The sequence below is a fragment of the Onychomys torridus genome, chromosome 1 (assembly GCF_903995425.1).
Source record: "Onychomys torridus chromosome 1, mOncTor1.1, whole genome shotgun sequence".
Taxonomy (NCBI): Eukaryota; Metazoa; Chordata; class Mammalia; order Rodentia; family Cricetidae; genus Onychomys; species Onychomys torridus.
In genome coordinates, this window is record NC_050443.1 from 79,858,245 (window position 1) to 79,878,152 (window position 19,908).

Consider the following 19,908-nt stretch of genomic DNA (forward strand, 5'->3'; position numbering starts at 1 on the left):
TTTTTTTTTCCAGAGCTGAGGACTGAACCCAGGGCCTTGCGCTTGCTAGATAAGTGCTCTACCACTGAGCTAAATCCCCAACCCCCCATTGCCAGTTTTAAACTTGAGCTTTAGCCAGCTGTGGCGGCACATGCTTTTAATCACAGCACTCAGGAGGCCATAGCAGGTGGATCCTGAGTTCGAGGGACAGCCTGGTCTACAGAGTTCCAGAACTGTCTCAAAGAGCCAAAAATAAATCAACTTAAGGTTTATTGGAACTCAAGCATATTTTTAAACCATTCAGATAGAATTGAACACATAAAACAGTTCTTATGACCCTAAAGTCTGAAGCATTTACTTTCTGGCCATGTACAGAACAAAGGAAACCCCTGCCTTTGGTCAGTCACATCTGACTCTCCTGCCCCACTACAGAAATAGAGGCAAAAGGCCAGAGGACTTAGTAGTGCCGCTGTCTTCAGAGCTAGCATTAGTTGCCACGAGAAAGAAGTGCTGATGAAAACAGGTAAGTTACTGCAATGAGATGAGGCCTGGGGGATTGGCCCTGTGGTGGGCGGAACTCTAGTGTAAGATTTGCCCCCTCTGCTCAACTTGATAGATGGTTTTAGTCGGATTTTTCTTTGGGCCGCCAGCTCCCAAATAATGACACAGAGACTAATTATGAAAGCTCAGCCTTGGCATAGGCTTGTCCCACTAGCTTTTATAACTTGAATTAACACATTTCTATTAATCTACATTCTACCACGTACCACCAATCCTGCTTCTTCCATGTCTCCTCTCCATCCCAGGTCCCTGGCTGGCGACTCTGCCTTCTCACCTATACCTCCTGCCTAGCTATTGGCCCTCCAGCTCTTTATTACACCAGTCACAGCATACATTTCACACAGTACAAATACCCCACAACATATGTTCATTCTCAGTGCCTATGCTTGAGACAGATGACCGCTTCCTCAGTGCAGAAGAGGTGTCTCATTCTCAATTCATGAATCTAGCTTCCAGCCCTGCTGCCCTGTGTTTTCCTTTCTTTGGCCTAAATCAGTTTTAGCAGCGATTTCTGCTACTTGACAGCCTCCAGAAGCCTGATGCAGGTTCTGTTTGTCCCTAGCCACCAGGTTTCTATGAGAACAATTAATTGGTTCTGCTGAGGTAGGGAAGCTACTGTGGAAACAATCATAACTCTGGGAGCTGAGAAGGTAGCTCAATCAGCAGAGTCCTTGTCACACAAACATGAGGACTTGAGTAAAAAGCTGGGTGCCACAGCATGAACCTTTAATCTCAGCCATGGCAGAGACAAGAGGATCCCTGAGGCTTACTGACCAGTCCGTTTAGCCAAACTGGTGAGACATGTCAAAAATAAGGTGAAGATTGATAGATACTCTGGCTGTTGACCCATGCTATGCATGTGTGTACAGACGTACACACAAATATTCTAACATCAGAGGTCTGAGCAGGCAGTGCCAGCTCCAGATTATCCATCCACTCAGAGCATAGAACCAGAGACTCTGGCATAGCCTCTCCTTTTGAGTCCTCAGAGATGGCCAGTTTCCATCTGCCGTGTTATGGGTAGGGAAAGCAAGGTCTAGAAATGAGTTGTGACAGTCAGGCTGTGGTGGCACATGCCTTTAATCCTAGCACTTGGGAGGCAGAGGCAGGTGGATCTCTGAGTTCGAGGCCAGCTTTTCTGCAAAGTGAGTTCCAGGAAAGGTGCAAAGCTACACAGAGAAACCCTGTCTTGGGGGGGGGGGGAAGTTGTCACAAATTATGCTCATATGCTGTCACCAATTCCATCCAATTTCATAATGCGCTCAATAAGTAAATGGTGGGTCACAGAGATGCCCTGAGGAAACATCTCCCCTTACCCACCCCCACCCCCCCCCCCACCCCCCCCGGAACAGAAGAAGCAGAGCCAGTTCTGGGGACAGTCATGTCTTTATTAGTGTGTGCAGCTGAGCCAATGGAGCCTACCCTCATCTACAGGGAATGCTAGTAGGGATACTAGCCACTGGGCCAGGGATTTTAGCCTTTGTCTTGGCAACTGGGACAGTGTAGTGGAAGAGTCTGGAACAGGATCAAATGGAGAGATTGCTTGCCACATACAGGCAGGCACATGAGGGGTTCCCCAGGATGGTACCAAGGTGGGTCAGGCACCAGAGTGAAATAATGCTACCTCCCCCAGAGTGAAGGAAGAGAAAAAGCCTCAGATGGTAACAGTCACAGTAGAGCTGAGCTCCTGGGATCAGAAAGGCATCACCTAATGGAAGCAACTTCCTAAGGCTGGAGGTCCCAAGGAGCTCACCTGTCCCACAGCCAGGAAACCCAGGGGTTAGCTCAACTGTCATGGGGAAGCTAGTAGTGGGGGAAGGTGCCAAACTTGGTGTATGGAGGAAGGATATGTGCCAGTACTAACAAAACAGGCAAGATCCTCATTATAGTTCAAACCGTGAAACTGTCCTCCGTCAAACGCTCATCACCCTTATCCAGCAAGCTCCTTGGCCTGGAGGACACCACAGTCCAAACCCTGCCTCAACAGGTGGTGTATTCTTTGATTCTTTAGACGTGTAAGGATGGTCTCTGCTCATTCTTGCTGCTAACAGCACCCAGATTGCCTGCCTTGCTCCTTGCCCCCACGTGTCCTTGTCAGACTAGTAACTGTAGCTTTGTTGTTTGTTTTCTTGTGATCTCCATCCCTCAGACACTTGCAGCCAAATGAAGTAATGTTTACTGTATCTAGAATAAATATCTCTATGTGATTTATGGGGGTGATTGGCAATAGGTGAGGATTTCGGCTAAGTCTGCCTAAGATGTTAGCTTCCTCTGAGAGGGAAGGAGGCTAAGTGCTGAGAGGAATGGGCTAAGGTAGAGAGCTTAATGGAGACAGGGTTTAAATGGTAGATAGCAGAGGGTGGTCCAGGATAAAGGGATCTTGCATTCTATGCGCACTTCCAGAGGTCGGAGCCCCAGGGCTCAGAACCAGCAAGGCGACCACATGAGCGAGCCCAGAGCAGCACCCGTGGCAGCCCCGGCGAGCATGCCCATGGCCAAAGGGGCGCCTGAGCTGTAGCAGGGATCCTCTCTCACTATCACATGTGTCACACCAGGGCCTGTAAGAAGAGCCAGAGGGTCAGGGTCAGCCCCTGGGACCCTAATCCAATCCCACGTTAAGGTATAAACTCATTCTGCTCCTCAGTGAGAGGAACAGACTTTGAGTGTACCTGCCACTGCGTCCTACAGGTCAAACATATACCACTGATGTCTAGTGACCATAGTGCTGGGACCATAGTACAGGACACCTCAGGATCCTAGGCGCCTGGGGATCTATGCAATATCTGAGGATGGACACTAGTAACCAAGACCTTGGGAATAGGAAGGTGATTGTCATTCCTGCAATAGCCACTTGGAGTCGCCAGCAGCACAGGAATGTCATTGCTGGGCAGTCTGGCTAATTAGGGCCAGCCTGTGGAGGCTGGGAGGTCAGAGCAGGAGTAGGGATGGCTGTTTAGAATCTTGGGATCCGGAGGGTACTGCTGGTGGGGTTTGGAAAGTACATATACTCTAAAAGAGCGAAGCCTAGTCTTCATTGATAGGTCATGGACAAGGTCTGGTGCAGGATTGTGGTGGACAGAGGGTAGGCATGCCGGGGGCACTTACCTGCATAAGGTGGCCCATAGTAGCTGCGGACATAAGTGGCTTCATGCGCGTTGGGGGGCACCACCTCATAGTAGTCCTGATACGGGCTGTAGACGCGTACCTGGGAAGTCCAGTCAGGTCAAATGCCCAGAACTTCCTGGTCTGGGATTGGTCCTGACCCCTTCATTCTCCCGTGGCCGCCCTCTTCCCCGGGTACCAGGAAGCTAAAGGAAAAGGCACTGCCTCCCAATAGAGTCCATAACCCTCCTCCTCTAAAACGTCAACGTTCCATCCAGGTGATGACTTTTCACCTACCTTGGCTTCCTACATTGCTCAAATTTCCCATGGCTCCAAATTTCCTTTATAGATCTAACAACTCTACCATCCTTTCACTTGGAGAAACCTAACTGATTACTCTCCTAGTCACAGGGAGAGAGAACTATGGCCGAGCCCTAGGCATCAATTAAAGGAGGACTGGAGCAGAGGAAAGGAAGAATAGGGAAGAGAAGTAATTGAAATAACTATCATCCAGCATCTACTGCAGAGCGGGTCCCAAGGGAGGTGCTGTCCTGTGTTACCACCTCTGATCCTTAAAGACAGGCATTGCTATCGCCAGTACCCAGTGCTGTGGGCTGAAGCATAGAAGGTGGGGGTGAGTGCTGCCCTCCCCTTCAGGCTTCTACCAACCTCCCAGAGCCTAGCTCAAAAGTCACCTACTCCAGGAAGCCCTCCTGGTCTCAGAAGTATTTCTTCCTGGGTTCTCTGTGAATTGGATAGTCTCCTCCTTATCTTCTGTCTTAACCTTTCCACCTGCTCCCCAGATGTGTGTCACTTAAGGACGAGGCCCTCAGTCTGTGTCACCAGAAGGAGATAGCACATGACAGGAGTCAGTAAATACATGCATGATTAATAGTAACTGCCAATCCAAACCTGCCACTTTACTCATGTGGTAGCAGACCTGGAAGGGGTCAGGGCCCTCTTATCTCCTGGGACACTCCCTCTTAACCCCCTTTTGGTTTTGTGTCTCTCACTAGGCTTCACACCAGAATGTCGCAACTCTTTAGAAGTTCGCATCTACAGTGGTGGTGCACACCTTTAATCCCAGCACTCAGGAAGCAGAAACAGTTGGATCTCTGTGTGTTCGAGACCAGCCTGTTCTACATAGCTAGTTCCAGGATAGCCAAGGCTACACAGAGAAACCCTGTCTCAAAAAACAAAAACAGAAAAAAGGTCTGTATGTGTCCCACTTTCCATCTCACAGCTGTTCGTCCTGGAAATGTTATTGTCTGTAAAAGCCATCACCATGCCCCTGAACCAAGAAATCATGTGGGCACCTTAATTAAAGGGTTCCTTCTCCATTTTGCCCTTCTGTGTCTATGTGTGTATGTAGAAGTCAGAGGTTGATGTAAGGTGTCTGTCTTAATCACTTCAACTTTATTGTTGAGATAGTTTCTCACTGAACTTGGAACTTGCTGATTCACCCCGACTGCCAGGCCAGCAGACCCCCAGCACTCTCCTGTCTCTACTTCCCTGGCACTGAGATTGTAGAAAGCACTGCTGTTTTCACCTGGGTGCTGGGGGTCTAACCAGGTCCTCATCCTTTCATGGCAAGAACGTTCCTGAGTGAGCCATCACCCCATTTCTGTGACAGGATTTCACGCAGCCTAGCTTGGCCTTGAACTCACTATGTAAGTGAGGATGACATTGAACTCCTGATCTTCCTGCTTCTACCTCCCAAGTGCTGGGGTTACAGGAATGCACCACTAAGCCTGGCTCTAGAACCTTTGCTCTTTGTGGGGAGTGGGTGTTTGATACACAGCCGCCTAGGATGCCTTTGAACCCACAGTCTTCCTGCTTTGGTTCCTGGGTGCTAGGATCATAGGCACATGCCACCAAGCCCAACATTTTCTTCCATGTGATGTTGGGGTTTGAACCCAAGGCCTTATGCATGTTAGACAGGCGTGTACCACTGAGCTGTATTTCCTTCCCTTTGCCTACTGGTCTTTCACACAAGGTCTTAGGATTCTATCTTCACAATGTGCTCTTCTGACAGCCTACTGGCCGCTGCCAAGAGAGTAAGCCACTGGCTTTAGCAACTTGGGCACTAAAGTGATCTTGGTGGGGAGGGGTGTTTTTCAAAGGAATGGGTGGGAAGAAGTCAGAGAAGACTGAGGAATCCTTAAGGAGGGTGAGGAATCAACCCTACTCCATGAGGCTGCCCTGAAGCTACAGCGAGCTGGCCTCTGTGAGGCTCTAGAGTGGGTGGAAAATACAACCTCATGTCTCTCCAGGGCTCTTGTCCCTACCCTCCAGCTCTGGGAGGCCCAGAAGAAAACTCAGAGCACCTGGCAACAGGCAGGTCACCCCAGAGACCTGAGCAGAAGCCTGAGGGCTTCTCCATGGTCCAGCCCCTCCTGTGGGCGGAGACAGTGCTGTCCAATCGGTGAGTTACATGTAAATAACCCCCTGGCCTCATCTAAAAGTGTTGTGTTCTGAGGTTTATGGTCTTTCAGATCCCATTTTTTAGGCCTTGCCACTTGAAGTCCCAAGCCTCTCTGTGATGAACTGAGTAACACTGATCAAGCTAAGTAACCTCTCAGAACATGTTGCTCATTAATCCTGCGAGACTCCAGCAAAACTGCATCTATTGACCAAGTACTTCTGGGCTCAGTTGTTTTGCATACCACAATCACCAGAAGCCTCACCCCATCCCCAGTACTGGGGATCAACCCAGTGCCTCACACATGCTAAGCATGTACTTCACCACTGAGACACAAACCTAACCCCAGAAGTCAGTCTTGAACATGCAGATTTCCAGGCTAGGGGTAGATATAATTCAGTGTTAAAAGCAGTGTTTGCCTAGCATGGGTGAAGCTCTGAGTCTAATCCCCAGCACCACAAAAAATATTTACATAAATATAGTACAGTTCCTAGACCCACCCTAGACTTAGGAGGTTCCAGCACACAGAGGATACCAACATTTGTTGCTGTCATAGAAGTCCCTAAGCAAGTCTAAAACACAGCATCGGTGAGCAAGAAAAGAGTTTGCAATTGACCACATAATAAAACCACAAGCTCCTATGTCCACTCACACAGTACTAGACCAGGTGTTATGCTGAGCCCTGGGGACAGAGAAAGAGTGGAGATCCAGAACCTGTGTGCTGGCTGATCTTCATTGTCAGTTTAACTGGACTTGGAATCACCTGGGAGACACACCTCTGGGTGTGTCTGTGCTGTGTTTCCAGAGACTTAACTAAGGACGAGAGGCCCCTCTGAATAGGACAGCACCCCACTATGGTATGGGTTAGACTTCCAGACGAACTAAAAAGGGGAAATAAAAAAACCAGCCAGACACTGGCATTCCTCTTTCTCTGGCTGAATGTGAGCAAGCAGCCTCAGATTCCCACCACCACGCCTCCCACCCCCCACTTCCCAGGGAGGAGTGTACCCTCGAACTATAAACCAACATAAATCTCTCATTCCTTAAGTTGCTTCTTGTGAGATACTTGGTCACAGCGATAAGAAAAGTAACCACTACATCCTAATTCCAAGAAACATCCAGGGCAAGGATAGACCCAAACTAAGTCCCTTCCTTTCTTCTCTTACTCATTCTGTGACCTATTTATGCCAGTTCCTTAGAAAGGGGGTACAAACAGACTGTCCCCCATCACTGAGCACTGACTGAGCACATGCTGTACACCCAGCCCCATACTGGGCTTCACTGGGCAGAGCAAATGAGTCCTGGTCCTTGCCTTGGAGGAAGTTCCAGTGTCAGAGGGTCTAAGGAGATGGGAATAAAGTGACTCTTATGCCAGGCAGAGTGAAGCCAATGCTAAGAACCAGTGACAGTGCCATCCTCACTAAGGAGTGGCAGCCTGTGAGGTAGTCCTTTAAGGGTGAGCATCAGCTGGCCAGGTGAACGAAGAAGCTAAGGGTCCGGGCAGCAAAGGACAGCATGGGGATCCGCAGGAGGTGAGAACCAGGGCAGCTGCAGCAGAGGGCAGAGCAAGCACAGGGGTGAGGAGATGTGGCCCGCAAGCCTGGCGGGTGCCATGGGCCTTGAAAGCCAGCTGTGGCCCAGTGAGGAAGGAAGCCATTGATGTCCGTGAACAGGGAAGGGATAGGACAGGTGGCTTTGGAGGCTCATCCTGATGGCCTGAAAGGAGGCAGGAAGGGCTGAGCTTGCACTTACCCAGATCCGCCTCTCAACCTTACAGGGCTTCCAGGAGAGGGTCGTACACCTGACCTTAGGGCAAACCCGACGGCTCCTGGGTGGGACGGTGGCTCCAGCTGGGGCCTGCTCCAGCCACAGAAACCCAAGAAGGGAGAGGGAGGGAGATGTCAGATGCCCTTTACACCTTAAGAGACTGGGAGATGTTACCAGGCCCTTACCGGTGTCCTAAGCCAGCTGTTCATGTGGGGTGGAAGGTCATAGTTAGGGAAAGGGGTGTCAACTACTCAGGAAGAAGGAACAATGGCCTCCTTCTTGCTCCCCCGCCTCAGTTTCATGCACATGGGGATCCCAGTCTCTTTACCCCCATAATTCCAGCCTCATCTGTGACTATATCCCCATGAGCCTCCTCCCAGAGTGGGGCATGTGGAGATACAAAGCACAGGCCACTCCTACATAAGCTCAGGGACAAAGAAGCCCACAGACATGGATGCAAACAGACAGACAGACAGACAGACAGACAGACACAAATACAAACACAAGCACCAGCTTTAGCAAGCCAGAGCCTGGAGAAATGTGTATTTCAGGAGCAAAAAGAGGGAGCATGGAGGGCCAGGCAGAAGTGAGCGGTCAGTACAGCAGGCAGGTGGACAGGCAGAGGGGAGGGGTCAGTACAGCAGGCAGGTGGACAGGCAGAGGGGAGCAAGACAGCTTCATAGAGTCACAGAGTGCAGAACGGTCAGCCCTCACCTCCTTCCTGAGTCTTCAGTATCACTGACTGGCCCTGCTGGTGGGGGAGGGCAGGGGAGACAGGACTTTGGAGCTCAGGGGATGGTTAGCTGACCTGGCTCTTTCCCCTGATGGTTCTTGGTCCTCCTTACTTCTAGTTTCTCACAGCCACCTCCCACCTGAAAACCCAAGGCAGCCCCCAATGTCGGACTGCAGCCTCAGGGAAAAAAAAAAAAAAAAAAAAAAAAAAAAAAAAAAACCTCTTTCTCCAACTAGACTTTGAGACCCTTCATGACCTGACCTCAGATGTCACCCCTCCAAAGCCACTCCCTCCATGGTAAACCTTCCAACCAGGCCAGACTCCAGCCCTTAGACGCACACATCTGCAAGCATACACACATACAAATCCATCTTCCTTACCTCTGCTCACATAGCTCCTCTCACCAATGCCAGCCTCCTCACTAAGTCAGCTCACCAAGTCTCCAGTGAAGGCTCCTCAGTGACTTAGATTGCCAGACTCTGAAGGAGCCATTTCACCGTTCTAAACCTCAGCTTCCCCATCTATAAAGTGGGACGAATAAGCCAACTGCCACCAACCTCAGCCCTTGTTGGAAGATGAAATGACATAACCATGCCAGATAATTAGCACAATGTCTGGCCCTCAGCAGGTGGATATACTCAAGAGGGTTTCTAACTGTCTTCTCTGCTACTTCCCAGTGGACACTCTTCAGGTGAGAGAAGTCTCAACTGTGCCACAGGCAGAAGCAGCAAGTCGAGTCTGGGGACCCACGCTGGGACTCAGGCAATGCTCCAGACCCTCACCTCCACCAGGTCAGCACTCCTAAATGCCTGTGCTCCTCAGCCTGGCAGCCAGCAAGACTTAATCCAGACCTGCAGCCTGTTGCAGGGAGACTGGCCTCAGCTCCTAACTGGTCCCTGGTTATTCACTCTTACCCACCCACTACCGTTCACTCCCTCCTACCAGTCGGCCTTTTGTGCTTGTTTTTGAGACAGGGTCTGGCTCTCTGGTCCAGACTAACCCCGAGCTTGTAGTTATACTGTCTGTGCCTCCAGAGTGCTGGGATCACAAGCACACACTGCCGCACCAGCTCCAGGATGGCTTTTTGAAAATTCAAGTCTGGGACTGAAGAGAATGTTCAGTCAATAAACGTGCTTGCCTCGCAAGCACAAGAACCAGACTTCCATCCCCTGCATCCATGTAAAAAGCTATGATGGTGGGCTGGTGAGGTGGCTCAGAGGTTAAGAGCAGTGGCTGCTCTTCTAGAGGTCCTGAGTTCGATTCCCAGCGACCACAAGGTGGCTCACAGCCATTGATAATGAGATCTGGTGCCCTCTTCTGGCCTGCAGGCAACATGCAGGAGGAATATTGGATACATAATAAATATATCAATCTTTAAAAAAAAGCTATGATGGTAAACACAGGAGGATCCCTGGGGCTTGTTGGGCAGCCAGCCTTACTAAACTGGTGAGCCCCAGGTCCCAGTGAGCAGCCTTGTCATAAAATAAGGTGAAGACTGAATCGGGCGGTGGTGGTGCATGCCTCTAATCCCAGCACTCGGGAGGCAGAGGCAGGTGGATCTCTGTGAGTCCGAAGCCAGCCTGGTCTACAGAGTGAGTTCCAGGATAGCCAGGGTTACACAAAGAAACCCCGTCTCCAAAAGCCAAAAACCAATAAATAAATAAATAAATAAAATAAAGTGGTGGCTGTTGAGGAACACCACCCAAGGTTGACCTCTGGCCTCCACACACCTGTGCACACACCCACAAATACACAGGCACACCATACATACAAATAAACGAGTACAAAGATTTTAAAAGATAGCTCTGATCTGGTCAGCCTATTCTTTCCTTTTGCTTAGAAACTGTCAACGGCTTAATGGTGCTCTTAGCAGAAACCAGGACTCTTAGAGCAAGGCATGACAGTTTACGTCTATAATTCTAGCACTAAGGCAGGAGGATCACTGCAAATCTGAGGCCAGTCTGGGCTGCATGAGTTCAAGGCTAGCTTGAAATTCAAAGTCACACTCTAAGTAAAAAATAATATAACCAATATTCTTAGTACAAGGCACAGGCCTGATCCCCCACAAGCTGTCCTTCCCCACCACCCTTCACCCCATTCCTGGGCTTCAGCCAACCTGACTTTTTTTTGGGTTTGTTCAAGACAGGGTTTCTCTGTATAGTTTTGGTACCTGTACTGGATCTCGCTCTGTAACCCAGGCTGGCCTCGAACTCACAGAGATCTGCCTGGCTCTGCCTCCCAAGTGCTGGGATTAAAGCACCACTACCTGGCCAACCTGACATCTTAACCCTTCAGGCCTTTGCACATACTGGTGCCTCCTACCTGGAAAGCTGTTTCCTTCACCATAGCCCCACCTTTCACCCAATTTACGTTTATCCTTCAAGTCCCAGTTCAAGTGAACTCACACCTGGATCAGACCACCGAAAGGGTCACATACTGCATGCCTCTGCCAGAGCAGTGGCTGATATCAAAACGCAATAGTTAATTAGTTTATATCTGGCCCCTTCTAGGCTGCATGCAGGAGGGTAGAGACGGCATGCCTTGGTTTGCTTCCAATCCCTGGCCTCTGGCGAGGTGCCTGACACTTAGTAAGAACCCAATACATATCTCTTGTGTGGACGAATAAGCCTCAGTCTTAACCATCTCCAGAGAGGGGACAATCACCCGCCGCCTCACAGGACTGTTCTGAGTAGAATCTTGACTGACACTGTGTCCTTCTTTTCTAGCTTGAGTCTTCATGGAGGCTTCTCTCCCTCCCTCCTGGGAGCCCCTGCTGACTCCTCCCTTCTCCACGGGGGACTCCAGGGGACTGAGTCTGCTTGAATCTCTCCACTCCAGACTGAACTAATAGGCAGAGACCGAGTCTGAGTCACCCATGATTCCATGGCATGTGGGGCAGGGGGGAGGAGGGAAGAGGAGGGACTCACCGGGGTGGAATTCGCTTCCAACAGTGCTGTCTTCCATGCTCTGTAAAGCAAAACCCACTGGATCATGAGGAAAGATCTGCAGGGTAGGCATATGGGGCTCCCACTTTGTAGATGCTCATCCACAACCCAGCCCCTAGCCCCACCTCTCCCGACTCTCCGGTAAACAAAAGCAACTGCTCCACTACCCTAGTCACATGGGTGAGCCCCGAGGTGAACTAGTAACTCTTCGTGGGTGGCTGGGTTTGTTTCTTGTTGGTTTTGTTTTTCTGACACAGGGTTTCTCTGTGTAGCCCTGGCTGTCCTGGAACTCTCTCTGTAGACCAGGCTGGCCTCAAACTCGGAGATCCACCTGCCTCTGTCTCCCGAGTGCTGGGATGACAGGTGTGCACCACCACCACCTGGCGAGCTAATAAGTCTTAGTTCAGCCTCTTCTCCTCAGTTATCCCAATTGAGTTGGGGCAGGGGTGTCCTAGAGGACTTCTGAGTCTTGCGTGTCTGCGTGATGCTCTGCCTGCGACCCACCTCTACATTCTAACTTGCACAGCTTCCCAAAGCTGTGACCCAAGCCTCAGGAATGCCCAGTGGATCCAGGACAACTGGGCCTTTGTTGGTTGCCATGGCATCCGGCTGGGGTGGACAAGGCCACTCTGTGCTATCTGCCCAGATCTTGGCTGCCTCCACACCCACACACCCATCTTTCCTTCTCCTCCAGGGCAGAGGCCCAGCTGCTCGGCCTGACGGTAGGAAGGGAAAGAATGTAAGGGAATAGATGGCACTGAGGAGGATGGGCTCCCAGGATGGGCTGCATCTAATATTGGGGTGCCCTGCTCAGACACCGCCAGTTGTTTTCTGACGGTAGGTCTAGGCCTACCCCTCAGCTCAGAGTCCCACCATCAGTGCATCTCTTACAAGGGCTTTTGAGATGCTGCTGGGTATGCTTTTTCCTTTCAATCAGCCTGAGTGCAGGATCACTTCACCGGCTGCCAAATGTCTGATTCCAAATGTCAGGGACCCAGTACCTGAGAGAGGTGTGCCTCTGTCTCTGAGTTCTCTGTGTATGCACCATTTACCAGTAGTTATACCATTGTCCTCTGTCAGTCTGTATTACAAAACCTTGCTAACTGGCCTTAATCCCCTCTCTGGTTGTACCCCAAGATCCCAGCTCCACACATCCTGTGAATCCACTCACATGGCATCATCCCGGGTCTCCGCACACAGGTGCAGGCGGGAACCCTCCCGTAGGTTCACTGTCAGCAGGCCGTCTCGGCTCCTGCCCTCTGGGGGCTGCACATCTGAAAGAAGACACACATACACGAGGATTCCAGAAACATAGGCCCTAGCTGCCCCCACCCCAGGAAACCACACCCAGGGGTAGGAATTGACTCTTGGGGTCCTGATTGCTGGTCACTGCTAACCTCTGATCCCACATGCTTTCTTGAGAATCTGTCCGCCATACCCTCCAAACCCTTCAGTGTTTCCACATTACCAGCTTCCTAGAGCATCCCTCAGTTACTGTACTATATTATATGGCTTCAGTCTTGGCTGAAGCATTAGATTCACTGTGTGACTCTAGGCCAGTTACATCACTTCTCTGAGCTTCCTCATTTCATCTCCAACCACTGTCTAGTACCTGCAGGTATTTTATCTGGACTAACCTTCTGGGGTAAAGCATAGGCCGGAACTCGGCCAAGCACCAGACTCCTAGCCAACTGATCTACAGTCGGCAAAAGCCCAGAGGCGGTGTTTGTGGGATCTCTCTGAAAGCAACTAAGAGCCTTCCAATTGCAGTTCTCAAACACAGGAAAAACCCTGACATGGGCAGAGGTCCATCAAAGAAGTACTTCTGCTCACCATGACACTCTTGGCCGACCTTTATATCTCGGACATTGAAGTGGATAAGCACGCGGTCCTCCTCGTCCTGTGCTGTCTCATCGTGGTAGTAACCCAGCGTGCCGTCCAACCACAGAGCAAACCAGTTCCTCTTCCAGCGGCGGAGGATGGAGCCTGCATGATATTTTGGACCCACCAGGGAAGCTGAACCCTACCTTGCTAGGGACAAGAGCCCCCGATGGGCTCCCCAAGTCCCCTCAGCTCTGGCCCCCATGACTATCACTTCTTTCTTTGTCTATCTGCCCTCTAAAATGAGGACAAGGCCTCTTTTCTATGTTTCTCAGCCCTGCCAGCCACTGGCCTGACTCAGTAGGGGCTCAATGGCAGTGTTGAACTGTGACTGACCGCTCAGACCAACTCGTGGGAGCTTCCCAGAAGAGCCCACGTCTCTTCAAAGGCAAAGACCTCTCTCCCTACTGGAAGCCTCTGTCTTGTCTCTTAGCTCGGGTTTGAGTGACAGTTACAGGTCCCTGCCTCTTGCACCACATTGGGTCTGCACTTCCCCACACGAGGCCCTAACAGGACTGGTGTCAGCCACAAATGAACTGAGAATGGACAGGGGCAAGGGACACGGGGTCTCCTAGCTCAAAGGTCTCCAAGCCTGCTCCTCCTCAGTTTACATACAGCACTGGCTGGATGATGGAGGTGGCTGGGGCCACTGTGGCTCTAGACATTTTACCACTGGAATGGTAATAGGACATGTAAAACATTAGAGGACTTTCTAGGCAGGTGTGGAGGCCCACACCTGTAGTTCCAGAACTCGAGGGAATTCAAGGCTAGTCTGGACTACTAAGACCCATCTCAGAGGAAATAAATAAAATTAGACATGGTGGTACTTGCCTGTAATCCCAGCACTCAGATGGTAGAGACAGGAGTTCGAGGTTATATTTGGTCACATAGTGAGTTTGAGGCCAACTAGGGTTACCTGAAACTTTGTATTCCCCCAAAGCCTCACAACATGCCCCCCAAAAGAGGACTTCTTAGAGCTATGGCTCTGAAAAAGACATGTATCTCACTTTGCTCTGGGCCTTGGTCTGTGTCCCGCCTGCGTTGGGGTGCAATGGACACACAAGGCATCAAACTTAGTCTGTACCCCAAGGAATGTGCAGTTTAGAGGCTAGGGCCAGTATGGGCTGGGGAAGGGAGGCGGGAATACTGACCAGTGAGAACAGTTGTAAGTTAATGTGGAGACTGAGAAGGGAGCCTCTGACGCAGCTTCATGCTCCAGGGGAAGAGGGGGTTCACCAAAGGAGGGAAATCTAGCCAGTCTAGAAGAGTGCAGTTTTACTAAACAGCCAGAGATGGGAAGAATAAAGAGGAGGCCAAAGGCCCTGGTGTAGGGGAGAAAGGTTTCCCATGCTATGTAGAACACACCGTTTCCCCCCTCCGAGCCCCAGAATCAGGTGCAAGGCAGACAAGGACTTGACCCAGAATCACTCACTCTGTCTCCACAGCCAGCCGCCCCTCACCAGGGCCATTTCTTCAAAAGGACTTTCCAGGTTGGAGTCGGGTGGGACCTGCCAGAGGAGCCAGGACACACAGACCTCACAATTCAGTGTAGCTCCTGAGAGCGAAGCCCCCAGCCCTGCCCTCCCTAGAGAGCCATCCAGGAACCATGCAAGGCTGCCTTAGTAAACAAACACAGGCCAGGCACCCTCTGCCCCACCCCACCCCCCAAGGCTCAGCTCCTGCAGAGAATGGGCACACTGTCCCAGTGGAGTCAGCAGGCAGCCACGCAGTAGGACAGTGTGGGGGTGGGGATGGGAGCCAGGCCAGGCTCAGTTCCAGAACCTTGCCAAGTCACTGCTCCATGCGCCTCTGGCCTGAGTAAGGCAGGTAAAGATGAAGTGAGGAATTCTTAAAGCTCATACAATGTTAGAAAATTGGATATGGAAATGGGACCAGCATACAGTATCAGAGTCGGGGCAATGAATTTCCATGCTAGGAGAAGCCATTTCTCAAGTACGCACACTAACACTGTGCCATTAAGCACCGTGTGCCTGGTGTGTTTCTCTGCCTTCGCGAATTCTCTCTCTTCAGCCTCCCAACCATCCTTGCCATCATTCCTGTTTTAGAGACTTAGAAACTTGGCCTTGGAGAGGTCCAACCTTGACTAGGAAGCAATGGAGCTAACATCCACACCCAGCCACCTCAGCTTCTCTCCAGGAGCTTTGAAAACATGAAATGCCAGTCAGGTGTAGTGGCATAGCCTTTAATCCTAGCTCTCCAGAGGCAGAGGCAGGAAGAGCTCAGTAAATTGTAGGCTGACCTGGTCTACATAACGAGTTCCAGGCCAGGTGGCGCACGCACCTTTAATCCCAGCACTCAGGAGGCAGAGCCAGGAGGATCTCTGTGAGTTCGAGGCCAGCCTGGGCTACCAAGTGAGTTCCAGGAAAGGCGCAAAGCTACACAGAAAAACCCTGTCTCAAAAAACAAAAAACAAACAAACAAACAAAAACCTCCACCAGACAACGTGCAGAATCAGGCCGGCTCAGAATCATAACTGGGGGAAGGGTTGGGGGGCAAGCATTGCTAGTCTTTAAAAGACACACACACACACCCCTCAAGGTGATTCTAAAAGGCATCGAAGTTTGCCTGCTGCTGCAAACCTCCCCAGACAGCCCTTCTAGGTGGAGACCTGCACTTTACAAGTGGTCGAACTGAGGGGGTCTGGGCAAGTGACACATCCCTGTATGTGATGGAGCTTTGCACGGAAGTCTGGGTGCCTTCTTTTGTTAAAGGACGACTTATTTAAGAGCAGGCGCCTCTGCCCTTCCCCCACCTGCTCACACCTGTTGCTGCGCAACTAGGGTTGGCACACCTAGAGTGGAAGCCGGGGCTTCTTGTGTTCCTCCTCTGGCTCATTCCCTTCTCTAAGTTCTGACATAGATCTTACAAGAGAGTCAGGTGCACACTCCCTCTCAAGTTCCCCCGCATGCACACCCACCTGTCCACACCTGTTGGGGTAACTGCTGCCACAAACGTCCGCTACTCGATGAAGCTTCTGTCCCAGCCAGTCGCACCTGTGCTTTGCATACCCCAGAGAGCTTGAGGCTTTGCACTCCCCAGGCTGTGCCTGGGGCCCAGCTGCCCCCAGGCCCCGCCCTCCAGACCCAACTCACTCCCAGGGAGGGGGCGTGGCGTGGAGAAAGTCAATGACCGAGACATGCTGGGATTTGTAGTCTGCAGTCCTACGCTGGGCAGAAGCTGCCTGGCCTAGCAGTAATGTGCTGACCCCAGGAGGGGTAAGTAAACAAGGCTACACATATAATTGTATTTTCTTCCTTTCCCCTTTTCTTTTCTGTTTTGTAACAAGGATCTGCTTATATTTCCAGGGCCCTTCAAATGATCTGCCCGAGCAACTGGGTCTAAGGGTGTGTACCACCACACCCAACTTGATTTTCTATTAAGACATTTATTTGTTCACTTATTTTTCATAAAATATTTTTGCCCTTTTGGTACTAGAGATGTATTCCAGGATCTGCTAAGTACTGATCTACCCTCCATTCTTGACCTAAAATAATTTCTCTTAAGAATGTGTCGATGGCCAGGTGGTGGTGGCATAGGCCTTTAATCCTAGCACTAGGGAGGCAGAGCCAGGCAGATCTCTATGAGTTCGAGGCCAGCCTCATCTACAGAGTGAGATCCAGGACAGGCACCAAAACTACACAGAGAAACCCTGTCTCGAAAAACCAACCAATCAACCAAACAAACAAACAAAAGAACACGTGGCTGGAGGGGTAAGGAAATGTCTCAGCACAAGGAACTGAGTTCAGATCCCCAGAACCCTCGTTTTAAAAGCCAATATGGCAGTCCTGGTGAGAAAGACAGGTGGATCCCAGCGGCTCACTGGCCTTCCAGCCTCGCCTGACCATGAACCCTAAGCCACCTTGCCTCAGAAAACAAGGTGAATGGCTACCGAGGAAGGGCACCTGAGGTTGAACTATGGGCTCCGCATGCATACACATAGTCATTCACATCCCCACACACTAAAAACAATACACTAATTTAAAGAGAGAGAGAATGTGTGGTTGAAGGCCTGTGATCCTCAAGAGGAGGAGGCAAGTGCTGGAGCCTGGGAGATCATCAAAGGTCAAGGCCAGTCTGGTCTAAGAGAGAGTTCCCAGACTACATAATGAGACCTTGTCTCAAAAACAGCAACTGTTAAATGAAAACAAAAAGAATATACAGCTTGAGGTCTCATTCTGAGAAGAGAGTCAGAAAGAGAGAGGATGAAGGGTTCCATAGTACAGATCTGTAATCCTCAGGAGGCTGAGAAGCAGGAGGATCACAAGTTCAAGGCCAGTCTGGGCAACTTAGACTGCATCTCTAAGTTAAAAAAGAAAGAAAGAGGAGAAAGGAGGAGGAGAAGGCTGGAGCTAAAGCTGGGTGGTAGAGGGCTAGACTAGCATGGGTTAGACCCTAGGTTCCATCTCCAGTACTGAAGCAAAACCACAAACAAGGCCAATTTCTATAGCACATGGCAGCCTGTACTCACAGCTACTCTGGAGTCTCAGCCTGGAGGATGCCTCAAGCCCAGGAGATCCCAGGAGATCCCAGGAGCTCACAAGGCCAGCCTGGAGCTCACAAGGCCAGCCTGGAGCTCACAAGGCCAGCCTGGGCTACAAAGCAAGATTCCTAACAATAACTATAGTAGAGTAAAGAAAGATTTCTGAGCCATCAAGATGGCTCAGCAGGCAAAGGTGCCTGATGACCAGAGTTCTACCCCCAGACTCACATGGTGGAAAGAGAATGGAGTCTCACAAGCTGTCTCTGAACTCTATAGTGCAGGGTTACACTGGTGCGCATACATGCGCGCATGCACGCGCACATACACACAGAGATAGATAGATAGAGAAATGCAATTTTAATTTTTTTAGAGTTTGTTATTCAGACAAGAGAGTACCATACCCACAATCACTACAGACATTTCCAAATAGCTTATATTGAGCAACTTTGTGCTCCCCAAACTATATATGAAGCTCTAATCTCTCTCAGTGAGAGAACTGTGTTGTTCAAGAAAAGAAATTCACCGTGGCGCACGCCTTTACTCCCAGCACTCGGGAGGCAGAGGCAGGCGGAGGAACTCTGTGAGTTGGAGGCCAGCCTGGTCTACAGAGTGAGTTCCAGGACAAGCTCCAAAGCTACACAGAGAAACCCTTTCTCAAAAAAGAAAGAGAGAGAGAAAGAAAGGAAGGAAGGAAGGAAGGAAGGAAGGAAGGAAAGAAAGAAAGAAAGAAAGAAAAGAAACGCTCTCCTGAAGGCAAAAGACTGAATACCCTTGTTCCAGCTTAGACCCATGGTCATGTGTCCCACAAGGCTAGTCCCATGTAAAGAGCTCAAGTCCTTTGCAGACTGAAGAAAACACTACCCCTGGAAACAAAATTAAGTGGAAATTATACTTGAGCTGAAAAAAAACTAAATGTGGTGGCCCACATGTGGGAGGCTGACATAGTAGAACTGGAAATCCCAGGAGATGATAGATAGATAGATAGATAGATAGATAGATCACAGAGAGAAGCCAGGCTCCACCCTGGTTTGGATGTAGCATTCTCTGTCTGCGTAAAGCACCATAGGTAGCGGAAGCCTGCCTTCCCAGTCCATCCCTGACTCCCAGACTATTGGAGGAAACTGGAGGTTGGAGTAGTCAATGCAAAGGGTGGCTTAACCATGAGGAACTTCCTCTTTACCCAAGATGTTCAGAAAAGCTTCCCAGAGGAGGCCGAGAGGTCTTGAAGGGTCAGTGGCATTTCCCCAGTGTGGAACTGAGAACTCCACATAAGTACTGGTAGAAAATTCAGGAGTCTCCAGTACATTTTGAAGATGTGGACTGGCAAGCTATAACAAGGATTGGGTGGCAGCCTGGATGTTGTGGTATAGTGACTACCTGGGAGGGGCAATACTTTCAAGAAAGGAGGCTAAGTCACATGATTAGTGTGTTAGAGGATCTAGGGCACAATGGAAATGAATCAGAGGCTGGACTTGAGGAAGACGAATATTTTGTTACCTGGATCTGCCCCTCCAGGGTCACTACTTTGACTAACTCAGTCCAAAATTCCCACTTGTGCAGGAGCAGACAGAGAATGCCAGAGACCAGGGCATCACCTTTTTGGGAAGCGCCATCACCCCAACTTCCTCCTGTCCCAGAGAACTCCTTACCGGAGTTGCAGGGCTCATGGTTCCTCAGTCAGACCAGCATTCCCAAGGAGGTTCCAGCCGTGGGGCTCTCTGCTCTGCAGCCTCAGAGATAAGGGGATCAGGAAAGAGCTACCAAGTGGGGCCCTGAAGGGAGGGGCAGGGAAGGGCCACACTGGCCCTAATGAAAGTCACCCGCAGGTCCAGTCCCCTCCACAGCTTTCCTGGTCAAGTCACCTGGTGATTCCGAGGCGGTGTTGACCGAGGCCTCCAAGCTGTGATTGGGAGGAGGGTGGACAGAGAAGACGGGATGAGGGACGGGGCGGGTTCTCTGCCCTAGTGTAAGGCGGAGCTAAGTCTTCATTCTGAAGCCTGGAAGACTGTGCCCATCA

The 19,908-nt window shown here is 50.5% G+C and overlaps 1 protein-coding gene across 4 annotated transcripts; it reads right to left on the reverse strand.

Moving 5' to 3' along the window:
• Window positions 1-1,907: 1,907 nt before the first annotated feature.
• Window positions 1,908-16,491, reverse strand: Plekhb1 (pleckstrin homology domain containing B1). 4 transcript variants are annotated; one of them, XM_036187168.1, is made up of 8 exons: window positions 16,329-16,491; window positions 14,823-14,898; window positions 13,343-13,495; window positions 12,681-12,783; window positions 11,492-11,531; window positions 7,817-7,921; window positions 3,646-3,745; window positions 1,908-3,098 (listed from the first exon to the last, which is right to left on the reverse strand). In XM_036187168.1, the coding sequence occupies exons 2-8, from the start codon at window positions 14,857-14,859 to the stop codon at window positions 2,962-2,964; spliced, it is 675 nt and encodes a 224-aa protein (XP_036043061.1). In that variant the 5' UTR covers window positions 14,860-14,898; window positions 16,329-16,491; the 3' UTR covers window positions 1,908-2,961. The 4 variants fall into 4 exon arrangements, with proteins under 4 accessions (XP_036043061.1, XP_036043072.1, XP_036043051.1 ...); XM_036187179.1 differs by lacking the exon at window positions 7,817-7,921; XM_036187158.1 differs by lacking the exons at window positions 1,908-3,098; window positions 3,646-3,745; window positions 7,817-7,921 and adding an exon at window positions 10,787-11,408 and having other exon boundaries at window positions 16,339-16,491.
• Between the last annotated feature and the right edge of the window lie 3,417 nt (window positions 16,492-19,908).

Coding starts and splice junctions, on each gene's coding strand:
- Plekhb1 (XM_036187158.1), bottom strand. CDS start 14,859: ATGGCCCTGGTGAGGGGCGGCTGGCTGTGGAGACAGA. Junction 13,496..14,822: donor CGGCTGGCTGTGGAGACAGA/GTGAGTGATTCT, acceptor AATATCATGCAG/GCTCCATCCTCCGCCGCTGG. Junction 12,784..13,342: donor GGTCGGCCAAGAGTGTCATG/GTGAGCAGAAGT, acceptor GTCTTCTTTCAG/ATGTGCAGCCCCCAGAGGGC.